Raw genomic sequence first — 18,782 nt, 5'->3', positions numbered from 1 at the left:
AAGTGGAGAACATTTTTATCATCATTTTTGACAGCCTTTAAAAAATTGTCCAATTTTAATATCAACTTTAAATTTTATGAAATACACAAAATGAAGTTTTTCCAATAATGTAGTGAAACCTCAAGGAAATTTGGATAATTTTTAATGAAGTTAAGGACTTTGTTTTACTGAAGATCTAAAAAAAATTGGAAATTTTTTACCATCACCTTTGAGAACTTGTAAAAAAATTTTTTTATTAAAATATTACTTTAGAAAATACTAAGAAATATAAAATGAATATTTCTTAGCAATTTAGTGGAGCCCAGGGTAAATTTGGATAATATTTACGGTAGTTAGTTCCAAAAAAAATTTTATTGTCACCTTTGAGAACCTGTAAAAAATTTCTAAATATATCACCTTAGGATATTTGTATTAGCATAAATTGATGCTTTTGAAATGATTTAGTGAAAATTTAGGGAAATTTAGACAACTTTTAGGGGATTAATGGATTTTTTTGTACTGGCAGTGTAAAATAATTAAAAATTGTTTATTATCATTTTAGACAGCCTGTAAGAGTTTTACAACTTAGAACATTATTTTGAAATTTTGTTAGAGAAGTCAAGTAAAGTTTTCCTTAGGATGTAGTAAGACATTGGGCAAATTTGGACAACCTGTAAGGAAGTTATTTTTTTTTTTTTTGTTCTGAAAGTTGAAAAAAATTGCAAAAAATTTTTATCATTACTTTTGACAGCCTGTTAAGAATTGTCCAAATAAAATATCAATTTTAAATACCTTCGGAATTATAAAATGAAGTTTTCCCAATGATCTGGTGTAATTTTGGGGAAATCCGGATAATTTTTAATGGAGTTATGAATTTTCTTGTACTGAGGATTCAAAAGCATTAAGAAATTTTTATCATCGTCTTTGAGAACCTGTAAAAAATAGTTCGAATAAAACATTGACTTGATATGCCCTTAAAAGAATTATATGAAGTTTTCCTAATGTCTTGGTGAAATTTTGGAGAAATTTGGACAAGATTTAAGGGAGTTATAGATTTTTTTGTACTAAGGGTCCAAAAAAATAGAAAATTTTTTATTCTCATCTTTGAGAGCCTGTACAAAATTGTCCAATTAAAGCACTAACTTGAAATATTTTTAGAAACATAATATGAAGTTTTCCTAATGATTTAGTAAATTTTTGTAGAAATTTAGACAACCTTTAAGGAAGTTATGAGAATTGAACTCATCTTCCAGATTTATGGACTTATTTTTACGTATTTAAAGGTCTATTAATTAATGTAGCGTACTCATTAAATTTGACAAAACAAATAAAAACGAAAACCGTTAAAACAGTGAGTTCTTCTTTCATATTTGGATCATCCCGTCACTCCTCACCTTGTCTTGAGCTCCCAGATCGACTCTCTCCCTCTCACCTCCCTGTATGGTGGCCCCCCTCCAATGGAGAAGGAGCTGGACGCAGGCAGCTCTTCTCTCGTGAGCCCCGTAGCTACTGTGCGGAGCTATTTGACAGGTGGAGTGTAGCACCGTCTCGTTCTGGTTATTTTTCTTATTCGGGTTTCCGTTCAGTTCGTTAATGAAGGCCCTCAGTAGGTGTTTCATACCTAAACAAAAATGCACTTAAATACCTAATGTTAGCATGTTTTAATAGCATGGATTTTATTATTGATTTAAAATATATAAAGCTTTACTCTTAAAGTGTGTCTTGAATTTATATAATGCTCAGGGTGTCCCGAATTCGAGAATGATCATTGGAATCTCGGAAACCGTAAGGGTTACAGGGTCGGTCAAAAAGAAGCAAATTGGCGCAATTTGGAGCCTAATAAAATGACGTTAAAAAAATTTTAAATTCCGAATACTTCCGGAGTTATCCGAAAAAAACCGTAATTTGTCGAAATCGTTTTTACCTTCTATCGACTTTATTGAAAGAGATATCGAAAAGAGGTATCGCACTTGCATATCCGATTACTCCTTCTAGTACTTCCTATAAGAACTCTATGAGGGCAAGAGAGAAAGATATTATATCAATGGGATTTCCAAATAAATTGATTTTATATAAACTGAAGCTATTATAAAATAATCTGTATTTGATATAGTTTTTTTCTAACCAATTCATAAATTATTTTCTTAATAACTAACTAATAGATATTAACACCTTTAATACATAGCAGACGACACCAACATAACGTACGCACTTACCATGTTTCGCTGCATAATGCAAGGCGGTGTTATGACTGTGATTCTCGCCGTAGCTGACGTTCGGATCCAAATACTTCCTCAGTTCCGGGGAGTTTTGGTAGATTTTCATGGCGGCGTACTCGTCTCCCTGCTGCAGGTTCTTCTTGAACTTGGACGATGTGCTGCCCATCGTAACTTAATAATTTTTTGTTTTCTAATATTATGCGAATATTTTTTTTTATTGTCAGGAAATCCAGTTGATGTTGAAGAAACTACATTTCCAGGGCTGCAATAAGGAAAATATCGTTAAAGTCAGTGTTAATTTGGTGTAGTAGGTTGTAGCACATTTTATTTGTAATATATATATATTTGTTTTTGTTTATATTCAATATTTTATATGGTGTTGTACTGTTTGTCGTCCAGTTTTGTATTACTATTATCTAAAATGGCCTTATGCGTGGCCAGAGGCCTCGCATCAGTAAAAAAAATTAAATTATTTCAATTTGAATGCAAAAATTGCTGAAACCGCTGAAAAATCAGTTGAACTGCCTGGAACATTGAAAAATTAGTCCAGGAGCTTAAAACCCATAAGAAATTATATCAATTGCCGGGAAATAATAAAAAAATAGTCCAGGAGCTTAAAATCTATAAGAAATCATTTCAACTGCCTGAAAATGATGAAAAATTAGTCCAGGAGCTTAAAACTCGTGAAAAATAATCTCACTTGCCTGGAAATAATGAAAAATTAGTCCAGGAGCTTAAAACCCATAAGAAAATCTCAATTGCCTGGAAATATTAAAAAATTAGTCCAGCAGCTTAAAACTCATAAAAATAATCTTAATTGCCTGGAAATATTAAAAAATTAGTCCAGGAGCTTAAAACTCACAAAAATAATCTCAATTGCCTGGAAATAATGGAAAAATAGTCCGGGAGCTTAAAACTTATAAAAATAATCTCAATTGCCTGGAAATATTAAAAAATTAGTCCAGGAGATTAAAAGTCATAAAAAATAATCTCAGTTGCCTGGAAATAATGAAAAATTAGTCCAGGAGCTTAAAACCCATAAGAAATTATTTCAATTGGAAATAATAAAAAAATAGTCCAGGAGCCTAAAATCTATAAGAAATCATCTCAACTGTGTGAAAATAATGAAAAATTAGTCCAGGAGCTTAAAACCCAAAAGAAATCATCTCAGTTGCCTAGAAATAATGAAAAATTAGTCTAGGAGCTTAAAACGCATAAGAAATCATTTCAACTGCCTAGAAATAATGAAAAATTATTTCAGGAGCTTAAAATCTATAAAAAATCATCTCAACTGTCTGAAAATAATGAAAAATTAGTCCAGGAGCTTAAAACCCATAAGAAATTATCTCAATTGCCTGGAAATATTAAAAAATTAGTCCAGGAGCTTAAAACTCATAAAAATAATCTCAATTGCCTGGAAATATTAAAAAATTAGTCCAGGAGATTAAAAGTCATAAAAAATAATCTCAGTTGCCTGGAAATAATGAAAAATTAGTCCAGGAGCTTAAAACCCATAAGAAATTATTTCAATTGGAAATAATAAAAAAATAGTCCAGGAGCCTAAAATCTATAAGAAATCATCTCAACTGTGTGAAAATAATGAAAAATTAGTCCAGGAGCTTAAAACCCAAAAGAAATCATCTCAGTTGCCTAGAAATAATGAAAAATTAGTCTAGGAGCTTAAAACGCATAAGAAATCATTTCAACTGCCTAGAAATAATGAAAAATTATTTCAGGAGCTTAAAATCTATAAAAAATCATCTCAACTGTCTGAAAATAATGAAAAATTAGTCCAGGAGCTTAAAACCCATAAGAAATTATATCAATTGCCTGGAAATATTGAAAAATTAGTTCAAGAGCTTAAAACTCATAAAAATAATCTCAATTACCTGGAAATGATGAAAAATTAGTCCAGGAGCTTAAAACCCATCAGAAATCATCTCAATTTCCTGGAAATAATAAAAAATTAGTCCAGAAGCTTAAAACCTATAAGAAATTATCTCAATTGCCTGGAAATAATAAGAAATTAGTCCAAGAGATTAAAACTCATAAGAAATGATCTTAAGAGCCTGGAAATAATGGAAAATTAGTCCAGGAGCTTGAGCCATGTAAAAAATAATTTCTACTGCCTGGAATGCTGTAAAAGTGACTCTAACTGGAAAAATTAAAAAATTATTTCAAGAAATTGAATGACCTGAAATATCACCTCAACTGCATAGAAAAATTGGCCCATATAACTTGGGCCTAAAAATAAAGTACAATTTTTAAGAGGTACAATATCCTATGCAATTCCATGCGTAGTTTACCATTTTGTTTTATATAAAAAATGTAAGGCTTATGGTTGGCCAAAGGCTTTTTATTAATAGTACAATTAATTTAATTTAAATAAAATTTTATTAATAAATAAATAGCCATCAGAAATGTCATTTTTGGGAAGTCCAGTCTCACAAATTAAGCAATATTTCAAGTCCGGGTATTACACATTTAATTTTTTTTTTATATTTGTGACTATTTTATGATTTTTCCTAGATTTTTCAAAGAACTTTTAAAGATCGTTTTCAAAAAATCAAAATATTTGAGTTTTTATTACAGGAATACCTGTTATAAACATACTGAATCTAAAAATTAACTAACTACTAAAACTCCTCTCTTATAAATTAGGCAATATCTTGTTATAGTTATGTATATTTATAAATATGAGTTCCGGTAGTTCAAATTTAAGAAATTTATGATTTTTAAGACTAATTAAAAAATGTTATTAAGATTAAATTAAATATTGAACATATATTTGATGCAAAAACATTGTTTTTTATCATCATAACCCTTACCCCCCCCCCCCCCCACCCACCCTAAACATTTGCTTAGTAAGAATTTCTTTTGAAAAATCACTGTTTCACGTCTATAATATCCAATCTAATAGAGCACTACATTGTATTAAATATTTATTAATATACATACATATAATTATATCAAATTTAAATAAACAAATTGTGTTAGTAGATTAGATATTAATGACGAAATCAGCTATAATTTATGCGTATTATTTTGAAAAACAATGACTTTGGAAAAAAAATTTTACTGGTAAGTTGTGTGGGGTGGGTGGGGGGGTAAGCGTAGGGTTAATAAAAAACGACTTTTTTGTAGAAAATAATTGCCTGAGAAAAAAATACCTTTTAAGAAAGTTATAGATGATAAAGAAATCTATAGTTTTGGTATCTACAATTTTTTCACATAACCTTAAGGTTTTCGAGTAAAACGTGAATAAACCCAATTTTATTTCTCAAAAGCGAAATTTCTCAAAATTAATTCAACTGCCTGAAAGAATTAAAAGATTACCTTTATTGCCTATCCAGTTTTTTTTTTCCGGGCAATTCTTTTAATTTAATATTATTTTTTCTTAAATTAAAGTTTAAAGCGTCTAAACCCAAAAAAATATATTTAAACCGGGGGTACATTAATGGATAAACAATAGGACCAGGAGTCGTCTATAAATCATACCCAAATTCCGCCTTTAACACTTAAACACATTACACCTAATTTATAATTAATAATATCGCAGTGCCACATTCCAAACAACTTCGTTATTAGCCGCGTACTGAAAGTACGCACCGTAAAAACATACCTACCTACGTATACAATATAACTTGAAATATTTCTAATAAATTTGGCGAAGGTGCCGGGGATATTTCGAGTATTTCAAGTATTTCAAATCGGCTCGGACCCCCGTTTAAGGATTCGGCGAGACTTATTTCACTCTCAAAGCTGAATCTATCGACTGCGTTGCCAATAGAACCGCATTCTTCGGTAATCCAATTATTTTTCACGGTATTATTAGTGGGTTTTTAATAATTTTAGATAAAGAGAGTGTATGGTGCGGCAACAAGGTATTGTTTCGAATGTGGGTATTTTGTGTTAGTGTGTTTATAATAGTTTGATGTTTAAATAGGCTAGAGTGATGCATAGAAAAGGGTCCAGTGAAGTATTTATGTTATTATAATTTGTTTCTTTTTTTGTTTGTATGTTATTCCTTACAATTAAATCGTTTTGTTTTAATAAGAATTTTCCTAAATTTTTTCTACGATAGGCATTTTTTAAAATCTAGACAAGACTTTGTACGAAGCTTTTACATGATTAGGATTATGTAAGATATTTTTTCTTAAAATGTTTGATTAAAATGAAAAGGGTAGGGTTAATGAAAAACGGTTTTTTTGCAATAAATAATTTCCTATAAAAAATGCTTTTTAAAAACATTAAGTGATAAAAAAATATATAGTTATTCCCAAATATTCAATCAACGCTAATAGCATTGTTTCTGTATTAAATAATTATTAATATACAAATAAATAATTATATCAAATTTAAATAAACAAACTGTGTTAATAGATTAGATATTAACGAAAAAACCAGCTATTCTTTATGCGTATTATTTTGGAAAACAATGATTTTTGAAAATAACTTCTTACTGGTTGAATTGTGGGATGGGTGGAGGGGCAAGGGTATGGTTAATGAAAAATGGTTTTCTTGCAGAAAATAATTTCCTATAAAAAATGCTTTTTAAAACCATTAAGTGATAAAAAAATATATAGTTTTTGTATATACACTTTTCCTTTAAAGACCTATTTTTTTTTTCAAAAGTAAGACGTATCGCTATGAAAATTGCAGTAGTTGTGCTATTTTTTATTACCATTATAACTACTTCTCATTTCATTGAACGCATTTTATAAACGTCCTTAAATAGTGTACAATATTTTTGATTTTTAAGACTATTTGAACATTTTTCCTAATGTTGTTAAAAAAAATTTTAAAATTTTGTAAAAAAAAAATCAAAATTCTTTATATTTTAATGCAAAAATGCCTGTAAAAAACAAACAAATTCCTTTCTCATAAAGTAAGCAATATCTCAAGTTCTGGTAGTCCAAATTTTAGAAATTTATGATTTTTGAGACTAATATTGAATATATATTTGATGCAAAAACATTGTTTTTATCGACATAACACTTACCCCCCCCACCCACCCCGAACATTTGCCCAGTAAGGAATTCTTTTGAAAAATCACTTTTTTCGTCCATAATATCCAATCTGTTTTTGTATTAAATAATTATTAATATACACATGATTAATTAAATCAAATTTAAATAAACAAACTGTGTTAATAGATTAGATATTAACGAAAAAACCAGCTGTTCTTTATGCGTATTATTTTGGAAAACAACGATTTTTGAAAATAACTTCTTACTGGTTGAATTGTGGGGTGGGTGGGGGGCCAAGGGTAGGCTTAATGAAAAACGTTTTTTTTTGCAAAAAATAATTTTCTGAAAAAAATGCTTTTTAAGAACATTAAGTGATAAAGAAAAATATAGTAGTTGTGCTATTTTTTATTACCATTACATCTCATTCCATTGAACGCATTTTAAAAACGTCCTTAAATAGTGTACAATATACTATACTAACATTTTTAATTTTTAAGACTATTTGAAATATTTCCGCTTTTCGTGAATAAATTTTAAAAATTGTTCTAAAAAAAAGTCAAATTATTTGATTTTGGATTATAGGAGTGCCTGTAAGAAACAAACTAAGTCCCCTCTCATAAATTAGGCAATATCTCAAATTCCGGTAGTCCAAATTTTACAAATTTATAATTTTTGAGACTAATTAAAAATGTTTCCATTATTATTAAATTAAATATTGAATATATATTTGATGCAAAAACATTGTTTTTTATCAACACAACCCTTAGCCCCCCACCCACCCCAAATATTTTCCCCAGTAAGAAATTCTTTTGAAAAATCACCGTTTTTCATCCATAATATCCAATCTAATAGCACCGTTTTTGTATTAAATAATTATTAATATATATAATTATATCAAATTTAAATAAACAAACTGTGTTAATTGATTAGATATTAGCGACAAAACCAGCTGTTTTTCATGCGTATTATTTTGGAAAACAATGATTTTTGAAAATAATTTCTTACTGGTTGAATTGTGGGGTAGGTGGGGGGTCAAGGGTAGAGCTAATGAAAAAACGGTTATTTTGCAGAAAATAATTTCCTAAAAAAAAATGATTATTAAGAAAATTATAAAGGCAAAAAATCTATAGTTTTTGTATCTATACTTTTCTCACATAACCTCAAGGTTTTCGAGTAAAACGTGAAAAAATATTTATTTAACAAAGGGTATCGCTACGGAAATAGTAGTCGTGTAACAATTTTTTTATTGCAAACTAGTGAAAATTTAGTTTTTTAAAATAAGTCATTTAGTCTTGAAAAACTTTGAGTTTTTTTCGGTTCTAAACAATTTTTCTTGATCTAGGTTCAAAAATAAAGGTTTTAAATTAAAACTATTGGTATATTTATCAACCGTATATGGTCAAGGTATATACAGTGACCGCCTAAAGTTTCGCATAAATTCGATAAAAATTAAAGACATGATTTTTTGAGAAAACGCTCGGACCCGTCGATTTTTATTTTAAGTTGCGCATTATTTCACATAAATTTTTGTATACAGGGTGGAACAAAAAAAAAGATATGACGTCATCGGTCATTTTTTAAATTGGAATGCTATATTTTTCATTGCATTTATGAAATATAGGCGAAATTTCAAGCAAGTTTCGTATAACACGCCTTATCTGAAAACTCAACTGTTTCAGAAATATTTACATGTAAATAACAAGAAAACAAATAAGTACGTCTATTTACAAATTAACGTGAAATCGAGGATAAAAATAATGTTAAAAACACTGCCAATTGTTTCTATTTCCATGGTTGTACTTGTAAAGCATCTCCATTTTCGAATGTCACCGTCAGTTCGAAAATTAATAGTTTTTATAAATTATGGCTTATTTAACGGAAACCCAATGAATTGAAATTTTGATGATGCTAGGGTACGGGGATCGAGTGCGCACGCAAAACGAAGTAAATGTACTGTTTAATGTCAAATACCCAAACCATCCTATTTCTCAGTCAACAGTTAGTAGAATAGAGCACAAATTCATAACTTCAGGTCATGTTAGGGATTTACCAAGATGAGGTCGTCCAAAAATTTCTGAAGAAACAAAATTAAACGTTCTGCTCTCCGTCGAAGAAAATCCAAACAATGCAACTTTACAAATTTCAGTTGATAATAATATAGCCGGAACGTCAGTAAGATGCATCTTAAAAGCAAATGAATACCACGCTTATAAAATTAGACTAATACACGAATTAAATGAGGACGATCCTGATTGAAGAAATCAATTTTGCGAGCAAATGATGAACTTTTGCAATAATAACCGTCAGATTGTGTTACGAGGTTTGTTTTCGGATGAAGCAACTTTTTCTTTAAACGGTGTCGTAAATCGGCAAAATTATCGGTACTGGTCAGTGTCAAATCCACACTGGGCAACTGAGGCTCATACACAGTACAGTAAATCTATTAATGTTTGGGCTATACTTTTTGGAAGAAAACTTAACAGGACAACGCTATTTGAATTTTCTTCAAAAAGATCTTATCCCTGCTTTGGCTGCCCTATACCCACACGAACAAGACCCTCCTGTCCCAACAGATAATTTTTGATTTCAGCAAGACGACGCACCGCCACATTTCTTTCGAGATATTCGTAATTACTTGGATACAGTGTTCCTAGGAAGATGGATAGGATGAAGAGGGCCAATAGAGTGGCCGGCCAGGTCACCAGACCTAAATCCCTGCGACTATTTTCTAAGGGAGTACCTGAAAAGTAAAGTTTATATTGAGAAGCCAAACAACGTAGAAGATTTGAAAAATAGAATTAGATATGAAATTAGACGTATATCACCCGTAATAATTGATAGTGTTTTACATGAGTTTGTAAATCGTCTTGCTTTCTGCCAAGAAGTAAATGGGGATCAGTTTGAACACTTGATACATTAATAAGAGTTTTCAGTTTATAACATTTTATCCTCCATTTTATCTTAATTTGTAAATAGACGTACTTACTTGCTTTCTTATTGGTTAAATGTAAATATTTCTGAAACAGTTGAGTTTTGAGATAAGGTGTGTTATATGAAACTTGCTTGAAATTTCACCTATATTTCATAAATGCAATAAAAAATATAGGATTCCATTTAAAAAAATTACTGATGATGTCTTATCTTTTTTTTTTGATCCACCCTGTATACATAAAAAAAATATTCAAATACATACACTTATAATCAAGATATTGATATTTTTCTGACTAGAGTGTCTGGAAGAAATAAAATAATTTGACTCTTATTGGCAACCGAATATCTTGATTTCTAGTTGCTAAAATATTATGATTATTGGTTTCTAGAATACTGCAAGGGCTTACTAAATAACTACTAAAAAATATTGAACTTTGTCCATTAATAATCAACATATTGATGTTTTTCTCACTGGAGTGCCTGGAAGAAATAAAATAATTTGTCTTTCACTGGTACTCGAATATATTGATTTTTAGTGTAAATATATTGTAAAAAAGACTGTAAATATACTGTAAAAACGGATTCACAGTAATATTAGCCTATATACCTATTAATTGCTTCACATTTTTTTTATAATTAATTAAGTATTGCAAGTGTCTGAATGTTTACAATATATTAAACCAATAGTTTCCTTAGCGTTTATGATAATAGCATGACTATTATTTTACCTTTCTTAAAGAATCGACCACAGACTAAAGGGAGGTTCATTAATCACGAAACAGGCATTTTTTGTGTGAAATAATGCGCGACTTAAAATAAAACTCGACGGGTCCGAGCGTTTTCTCAAAACATCATGTCTCTAATTTTTATCGAATTTATGCGGAACTTTTGGCGGTCACTATATATCAAACCGTTGAATATACGTATATCCAGTTAATAAGTCCAGAATGTCTAAATTTTAACATTTTTGATTTTTAAGACTAAATTCTCAATTTTCGAAAACTCTCAAAAGTCAAAATTTTTTAATTGTTAGTCCTAAATTTAAAAAAAGATGATTTTTGAAATTTTAAGAGTAATGCTTTTCGCTAAATAAGGAACTTCTCTCCAAACTTAACATATGTTGCTCCTCAGTACTTATCTCTATTTTTTATTAACAATATTGTTATTTTCACCATATCTAAGCGTTTAATACACACGATTTAATTTATTAATTTGTTTTATAAAATTATATAATTAATTATAAATGTACAAACAACATTGTTAGTTCTAGTGACAACCTCTCCAAGAGTGTCCAAGGAAATTTTTAAGGAATTTTTCTAGATTAGTATTTTTCTAATGTATATAAACAATTCTAAATTAACTAATCTATATTGAAAATTCATGAATATTTACATCTTTAAATGGAGTTAATAAAAATTGTAAACAATTCATTGATCTTGATAATTTATGGTTAGGTATTGCCTCACGTTTTTTACGTTGACGCAAAAACTTCTTATGTGGTTTGTGTATTTTGCATGGTGACTGTTGGTTCTTGCATATGTTTTATCAGATGTCCTGAGGATGATCTAATATGGGGCAAAACGTTGGCAATATTAAAATATAAAACCTGAGTTTTATTCTTATTCTTTATTGTATTTAAATAGTCATCTTTTATAGTCTAGGCAATATCTTAACTTATAGTCTCACGTCTTTTAGTCTTCGTATTTTTTTTCCGAAAAAAATCAAAATTTTTATTGCACGATTTTTAGGTCAAAAATCGGAACAAAAAAATGGAAAACTGGGACAAATATTCAATTTTGAAGTTTTTACCACATTTTACAATCTGGATCATTTTGAAATTGTATTTAAAGGACAAGAATCATTAATTTATAACAATCATACAGGTACAAAAAAGCAGAAAAACAGCACACAAGTTAATTTAGATTTTCGAAACTATAAACCGCCAAAACCGATCACCCAATTAAATTAACTTGACGTCTACCCAGGAACATTTTACTAGTGGAACTTACCCTGACCAACTCACACCGAACTAAGTAATATCTCCCAAACAACAATAATTAAGAACAAACAACATGCATACGGTAAATTTTTAATTAAGAAACCCCACGTTTATCTAAAGATAAGCACCCATTGTGCACAGCTTTATCAATAATAAACTGCGTCTCGTTCACATCAAAAACAGACAAAACCGCGGAAAAAAAACGCATACACCATACACAAAGATCGTTTACGTCGTCACTTTATTCATGTTAATTTCGCTAATTTATTTGCACGGCGCGGTATTGTTACTTATTAGGTTTCATGCAATTTAATATGAAATAATTATTATTTATAGGTAGGTGAAAAACGCCAAGTGTTTATTAATGAACCCCTTTATGAGGTATTTTTCACGTAATTTTCCTTTTTTTCTTTACATACTGAAAATTGGTGCAACGTCTTAAAATAACACTTTTTTAATACACTTTACTCTAGCAGAAAATATATTGAGGTTTTTTCCAATATGCCCTGATTATATTGTAAGTTAAATATTAATTATTATGCTGGAGCAACTTCATGTTAACATTATTATATTATATAACTCGGAGGCATATATAACGTCTTAGAGCGTAACATAATAGGAACATAGACATCCCACTACTCCCGTTATATTAGAAACCTGTATGTTACGGATTTTAATTAAAATGTTGAAGGTTGGGTTTAAATTTTGCTAATTTTGCTAGTAGCTTAATTGATGAAACTCCGATTTTTTTTTTTTTAATTAAGTTTGAAGGAAGTTAATGGCGTGTGAGTTTAGTTTAATAATAATAAGTTTTTAAAATACTGTATGTGGGATAATGGTGGTAAAAGGGACACGTGTAATGAAAATATAAAGCCATAAAGTTTAATTAATGTAAAATTTAATAACGTGTGAACCTTTTGTCTTAAGAATTATGTCATCCACGAGTGTTTTAATATTACTTAATTTATATGGTATATTTGTTAAGGTTTCGTTTTTTATTTTATAGAAATGGGGAAGGTGATTAGCAGTTATCGGATTTGACTTATGGACATTTTCTCACATTTTAAGAGAGAAAATAGTTTTTTTCAAAATATTTTTTATTGGCAAATTTATGTACAAATTTTGAAAAATGCTGAAATAGGTAATCACCCAAATTGACCGGAGATTATGTGTGCAAATTTTCAAAATTGTATCTGATCAATTTTTTGAGTATGGGCATTCTTTCAAATTTAAAAAAAAATCGTTTTTTAAAAAAAATTTTTTTTTTTCAATATTGTATACAAATTTTGAAATACGTTAAAATAGGTGTCCAACCAAATTGTCCAGAGAATATGTGTATAAACTTTCAAAATTGTATCTGATCAACTTTGTGAGTTATGGACATTTTCTCAAATTTAAGGAAAAAAAAATTTTTTTTTTTTTTTATTTTTTTTTTTAATTTTCTTCGAATTTTGAAAAACGCTGAAATAGGTGTCCAACCAAATTATCCAGAAAATATGCGTACAAATTTTCAAAATTTTATCTGATCAATTTGTTGACTTATAAACATTTTCTCAAATTTGAAAAAAATATTGTTTTTCCAAAAAATGTTTTTTTTTTTATTTTTTTCAAAATCTTGTACAAATTTTGAAAAACACTAAAATAGTTGTATAATCAAATTGTCAAGAGAATATACAGGGTGTCCCAGAAAAGAGTGTCAAGGGGTGGCGCAGAGGTAGAGCACTCCTCGGGGAATCCGAATCACACCGTATCATTTTTGTTTTGTTTAGGAGTAATGATTTTGTTGTGATTTTTCAGTATTTTCACCTTCTTAGCTAATGTTCTATAATCATGGTGAATAATGCCTGATTTTTTATTTAAATATTTAGTTAAAACTTGGGCCTAAGTAACATGAAATCGATTAAATCCACCAATCAAAATCATGCGCTCAAAAATAAAAATAAATTGCTTTAGAAAACAAGAGGGAAAAAAGTCCAATAAATTTAAAGGCATTTTATATTAAAAAAAGGATCATATACAGGGGGTGATTCGGATTCCCGAGGGATGCTGTACCTCTGCGCCACTCCTTGACACTCTTTTCTGAAACACCCTGTATGTATACATTTTCAAAATGCTATCTAGTCAATTTATTGAGTTATAGACATTTTGTCTTATTTTTGCAAATAAAAAATTATTTTTTCTCAAAAAATTTTTTCTTTCAAAAGAAAAACGCTGAAATAGGTGTCCAACCAAATAATTCAAAGAATATGTGTACAAATTTTTAATATTTCTCTGATAGCTGATCAATTCTCTGACTTATAGACATTTTCTCATGTTTTCTGAAAAAAAATTGTTTTTTGAAAAAATTTTTTTTTATTTTGTACAAATTTTGAAAAAACGCTAAAACAGGTATCCGACTAACTTTTATAAGTTTATCTGATATCTCAAATTTTATGAAAGAAAATTGTTTTTTCCAAAAAAAATTTTTCTTCATAATGTTGTACAAATTTTGAAAAACGCTAAAATAGGTGCTCAACCAAATTGTCCAGAAAATATGCGTACAAATTTTCAAAATTTTAGCTGATAAATTTGTTGACTGTTTTTTTTTATATTTAAATTTTGTCGTTTTAATCTCTTTGTATTTTTTTATATGTAGCAATTTGCTAAAATAAAGATTATTATTTATTTACTTCTGAACATTTTCTCAAATTTAAAAAAATAAAATCGATTTTTCCAAAAAATGTTTTTTTTTTATTTTTTTTTTTCAAAATCTTGTACAAATTTTGAAAATCACTGAAATACGTGTATAATAAAATTGTCCAGAGAATATATGTATAAATTTTGAAAATGCTATCTAGTCAATTTATTGAGTTATAGACATTTTGTCTTATTTTTCAAATAAAAAATTATTTTTTCTCAAATTTTTTTTTTTTCAAAATAATGCACAAATTTTAAAAAACGCTGAAATAGGTGTGCAACCAAATAATTCAAAGAATATGTGTACAAATTTTAAAAATTGTAGCTGATCAATTCTCTGACTTATAGACATTTTCTCATGTTTTCTGAAAAAAAATTGTTTTTTGAAATTTTTTTTTTTATTTTGTACAAATTTTGAAAAACGCTAAAATAGGTGTTCAACCAAATTGTCCACAGAACATGCGTACAAATTTTCAAAATTGTCTAATTAATAATATCTCAAGTTTATGGAAAAAAAAAATTTTTTTCAAAGATTTCTTCGAATTTTGAAAAACGCTGAAATAGATGTCCAACCAAATTGTCCAGAAAATATGCGTACAAATTTTCAAAATTTTAGCTGATAAATTTGTTGACTGTTTTTTTTTTATATTTAATTTTTGTCGTTTTAATCTCTTTGTATTTTTTTATATGTAGCAATTTGCTAAAATAAAGATTATTATTTATTTACTTCTGAACATTTTCTCAAATTTTATAAAATAAAATCGATTTTTCCAAAAAATGTTTTTTTTTTATTTTTTTTTTCAAAATCTTGTACAAATTTTGAAAATCACTGAAATACGTGTATAATAAAATTGTCCAGAGAATATATGTATAAATTTTGAAAATGCTATCTAGTCAATTTATTGAGTTATAGACATTTTGTCTTATTTTTCAAATAAAAAATTATTTTTTCTCAAAAATTTTTTTTTTCAAATTAATGCACAAATTTTAAAAAACGCTGAAATAGGTGTCCAACCAAAAAATTCAAAGAATATGTGTAAAAATTTTCAAAATTGTAGCTTATCAATTCTCTGACTTATAGACATTTTCTCATGTTTTCTGAAAAAAAAATGTTTTTTCAAAATTTTTTTTTATTTTGTACAAATTTTGAAAAACGCTAAAATAGGTGTTCAACCAAATTATCCACAGAACATGTGTACAAATTTTCAAAATTGTCTAATTAATAATATCTGAAATTTATGGAAAAAAAAAATTTTTTCAAAAAATTTTTTTTTCCAAAAATTTCTTCGAATTTTGAAAAACGCTGAAATAGATGTCCAACCAAATTGTCCAGAAAATATGCGTACAAATTTTCAAAATTTTAGCTGATAAATTTGTTGACTGTTTTTTTTTTTATATTTAATTTTTGTCGTTTTAATCTCTTTGTATTTATTTATATGTAGCAATTTGTTAAAATAAAGATTATTATTTATTTACTTATAAACATTTTCTCAAATTTTAAAAAAAAAAATTGATTTTTCCAAAAAAATTTTTTTTTTAATTTTTTTTTTCAAATATTTCTTCGAATTTTGAAAAATACTGAAATAGGTGTATAATCAAATTGTCCGGAGAATATATGTATACATTTTCAAAATGCTATCTAGTCAATTTATTGAGTTATAGACAATTTGTCTTATTTTTTCTCAAAAAAATTTTTTTTTTAAATAATGCACAAATTTTAAAAAACGCTGAAATAGGTGTCCAACCAAATAATTTAAAGAATATGTGTACAAATTTTTAAAATTGTATTTGATCAATTCTCTGACTTATAGACATTTTCTCATGTTTTCTGAAAAAAAAAGGTTTTTTGAAATTTTTTTTTTATTTTGTACAAATTTTGAAAAATACTGAAATAGGTGTCCAACCAAATTTTTCAGAAAATATGTGGACAAATTTTCGAAATTGTATCTGATCAGTTTTATGAGTTATACGCATTTTCTCAAATTTGATGAAAAAAATTGTTTTTTTCCAAAATCTTGTGAAAATTTTGAAAAATACTGAAAAAGGTATTCAACCCAATTCTCCAGAGAATAAGCGTCCAAATTTTCAAAATTTTATTTGATAAATTTTTTGACTTATATACTTATATAAACATATTCTTAAGTTAAAAAAAAATTGTTTTAAAAAAAAAAATATATTTTTTTTAGAATTTTGTACAATTTGTCAAAAATGCTTAAATAGGTATCTAACCAAATTGTCCAAAGAACATGCGTACAAATTTTCAAAATTTGATCTGATAAATTTGTTGACTTATGGACATTTTCTCAAATTTTAAAAAAGAAAATTGTTTTTTCCAAAAAGATTTTTTCTTCATATTTCTGTACAAATTTTAAAAACGCTGAAATATTTATTTAATCAAATTGTCCAAATAACATACGTACAAACTTTCAAAATTTTATCTGATAAATTTGTTGACTTTTCAAAATTTCAAAATTGTATCTGATCAATTTTTTGAGTTATGGGCATTTTCTCAAATTTGATAAAAAAATATGTTTTTTTAAAAAAAAATTTTTCAAAATTTTGGACAAATATTGAAAAATGCTAAAATAGGTGTCCAACCAAATAGTCCAGGGAGTATGCGTACAAATTTTCAAAACTGTATCTGATTAATTTTTTCACTTATGGACAATTTTCTCAAATTTTTGACAAATGTTGTTGTGATAATATACATAAATTATATTCGTATATTATGTAAACAAATTAGCAGTCTGCTAATAATGTTTTTGTAAACAACTGCTTTTTTTGTCGACTTTGTATACAAGTGAATGTATATATATTTTATAGATTTTAAGGAAATGTGACCTCAAACAATTTATAAAATTGTTAAGTTTTTTGTATGTTTTGTTGTATTTTTTATATTTATATATTTGTATTTTTTGTTTTTTCTTTGTATATATTTTGTTTGTATGATTTATTTAAATAATAGCTTTGTTAACAAAATTTTAAATTTTATGATAATAAAGCATTGATTGATTGATTTTAAAAAAGAAATTTGTTTTTATTGACATTTTCTCAAATTTAAAAAAAAATTGTTTTTTTGAATAAAATAACTTTTTTTAAAAAAAGTCTTGTTTAAAATTAGAAAAACGCTGAAATACGTGTCCAACCAAATTATCCAGAGAATATGTATTCAATTTTTCAAAATTACATCTTATTAATTTTTCGACTTATGGACATTTTCTCAAATATTTACAAAAATAAATTATTTTTCAAAAAAAAAAAATTATAAAAAATTTATCAAAATTGTATACAAATTTTAAAAAACGCTATGATAAATATATGTGTTGATAAATATACCAAAACCAAAAATTTATCAAAAATCGTTAAATAAATATTTATAAATTATAAATAATTATTATAAATAATGTGTTGCTTGAGTTAGTGCCATTTTTAAAATTTTTATTTTATTTTTTTAAAACGAGAAAATCCTAAATTATTGCAAAATCAATGCACATTGATCTATTATCATATATTTTAATCATTAATTACCATTGTCGAATACTCAATATTAAACAGTAATTCATTTTTATAATACCTTTTTTTTATTTTTATTGTTTGTAATTTTTTAATTTATTTTCAATTTTTTCATAGCATTGTATTTTTAAAAAAATATAAAAAAATTGCCTTTTATTATTTTAAATTTTTTTAACGGAAAATTAGGAGATCCATCCGTTTTTTAATAAGCATGACAACATTGATACAATTTTAATTTTTTAATTAGTCTTGTTATACGATTTTTTCGTTTATTAAAAAATTCCTTAATTATTTACACATTTCGTCCTGTTTTAGATGAACTGATATGGAATTTCATAATATATTATATATGAAAAATTAATTATTTATAAATATTACTACATACAAAAAACCCAATTCTGGATCAGAATGTGTACACATCACTGACACACAAGCAATATTTGACTCACACACCCACAATAACTTCCCGGCTGGATATTACCCAGATTACACCCA

At 27.2% G+C, this 18,782-nt stretch overlaps 1 protein-coding gene across 1 annotated transcript in view; it reads right to left on the bottom strand.

Moving 5' to 3' along the window:
• The window catches only part of LOC126734006 (ankyrin repeat and IBR domain-containing protein 1-like), a 41,992-nt gene extending 29,718 nt beyond the window's left edge, over positions 1-12,274 (bottom strand). The window contains exons 1-3 of the mRNA XM_050437516.1: positions 12,109-12,274; positions 2,196-2,460; positions 1,374-1,600 (exon numbers count right to left, since the gene is read on the bottom strand). Of these exons, the coding sequence (XP_050293473.1) occupies positions 1,374-1,600; positions 2,196-2,364 (396 nt within the window). The 5' untranslated portion in view covers positions 2,365-2,460; positions 12,109-12,274. The remainder of the gene's footprint in view (positions 1-1,373; positions 1,601-2,195; positions 2,461-12,108) is intronic.
• Between the last annotated feature and the right edge of the window lie 6,508 nt (positions 12,275-18,782).

This window comes from Anthonomus grandis, chromosome 3, assembly GCF_022605725.1.
Source record: "Anthonomus grandis grandis chromosome 3, icAntGran1.3, whole genome shotgun sequence".
Lineage (NCBI taxonomy): Eukaryota > Metazoa > Arthropoda > Insecta > Coleoptera > Curculionidae > Anthonomus > Anthonomus grandis.
The sequence above is the reverse complement of the archived record's forward strand: the minus strand, read 5'-3'. Positions and strand labels throughout refer to the sequence as shown.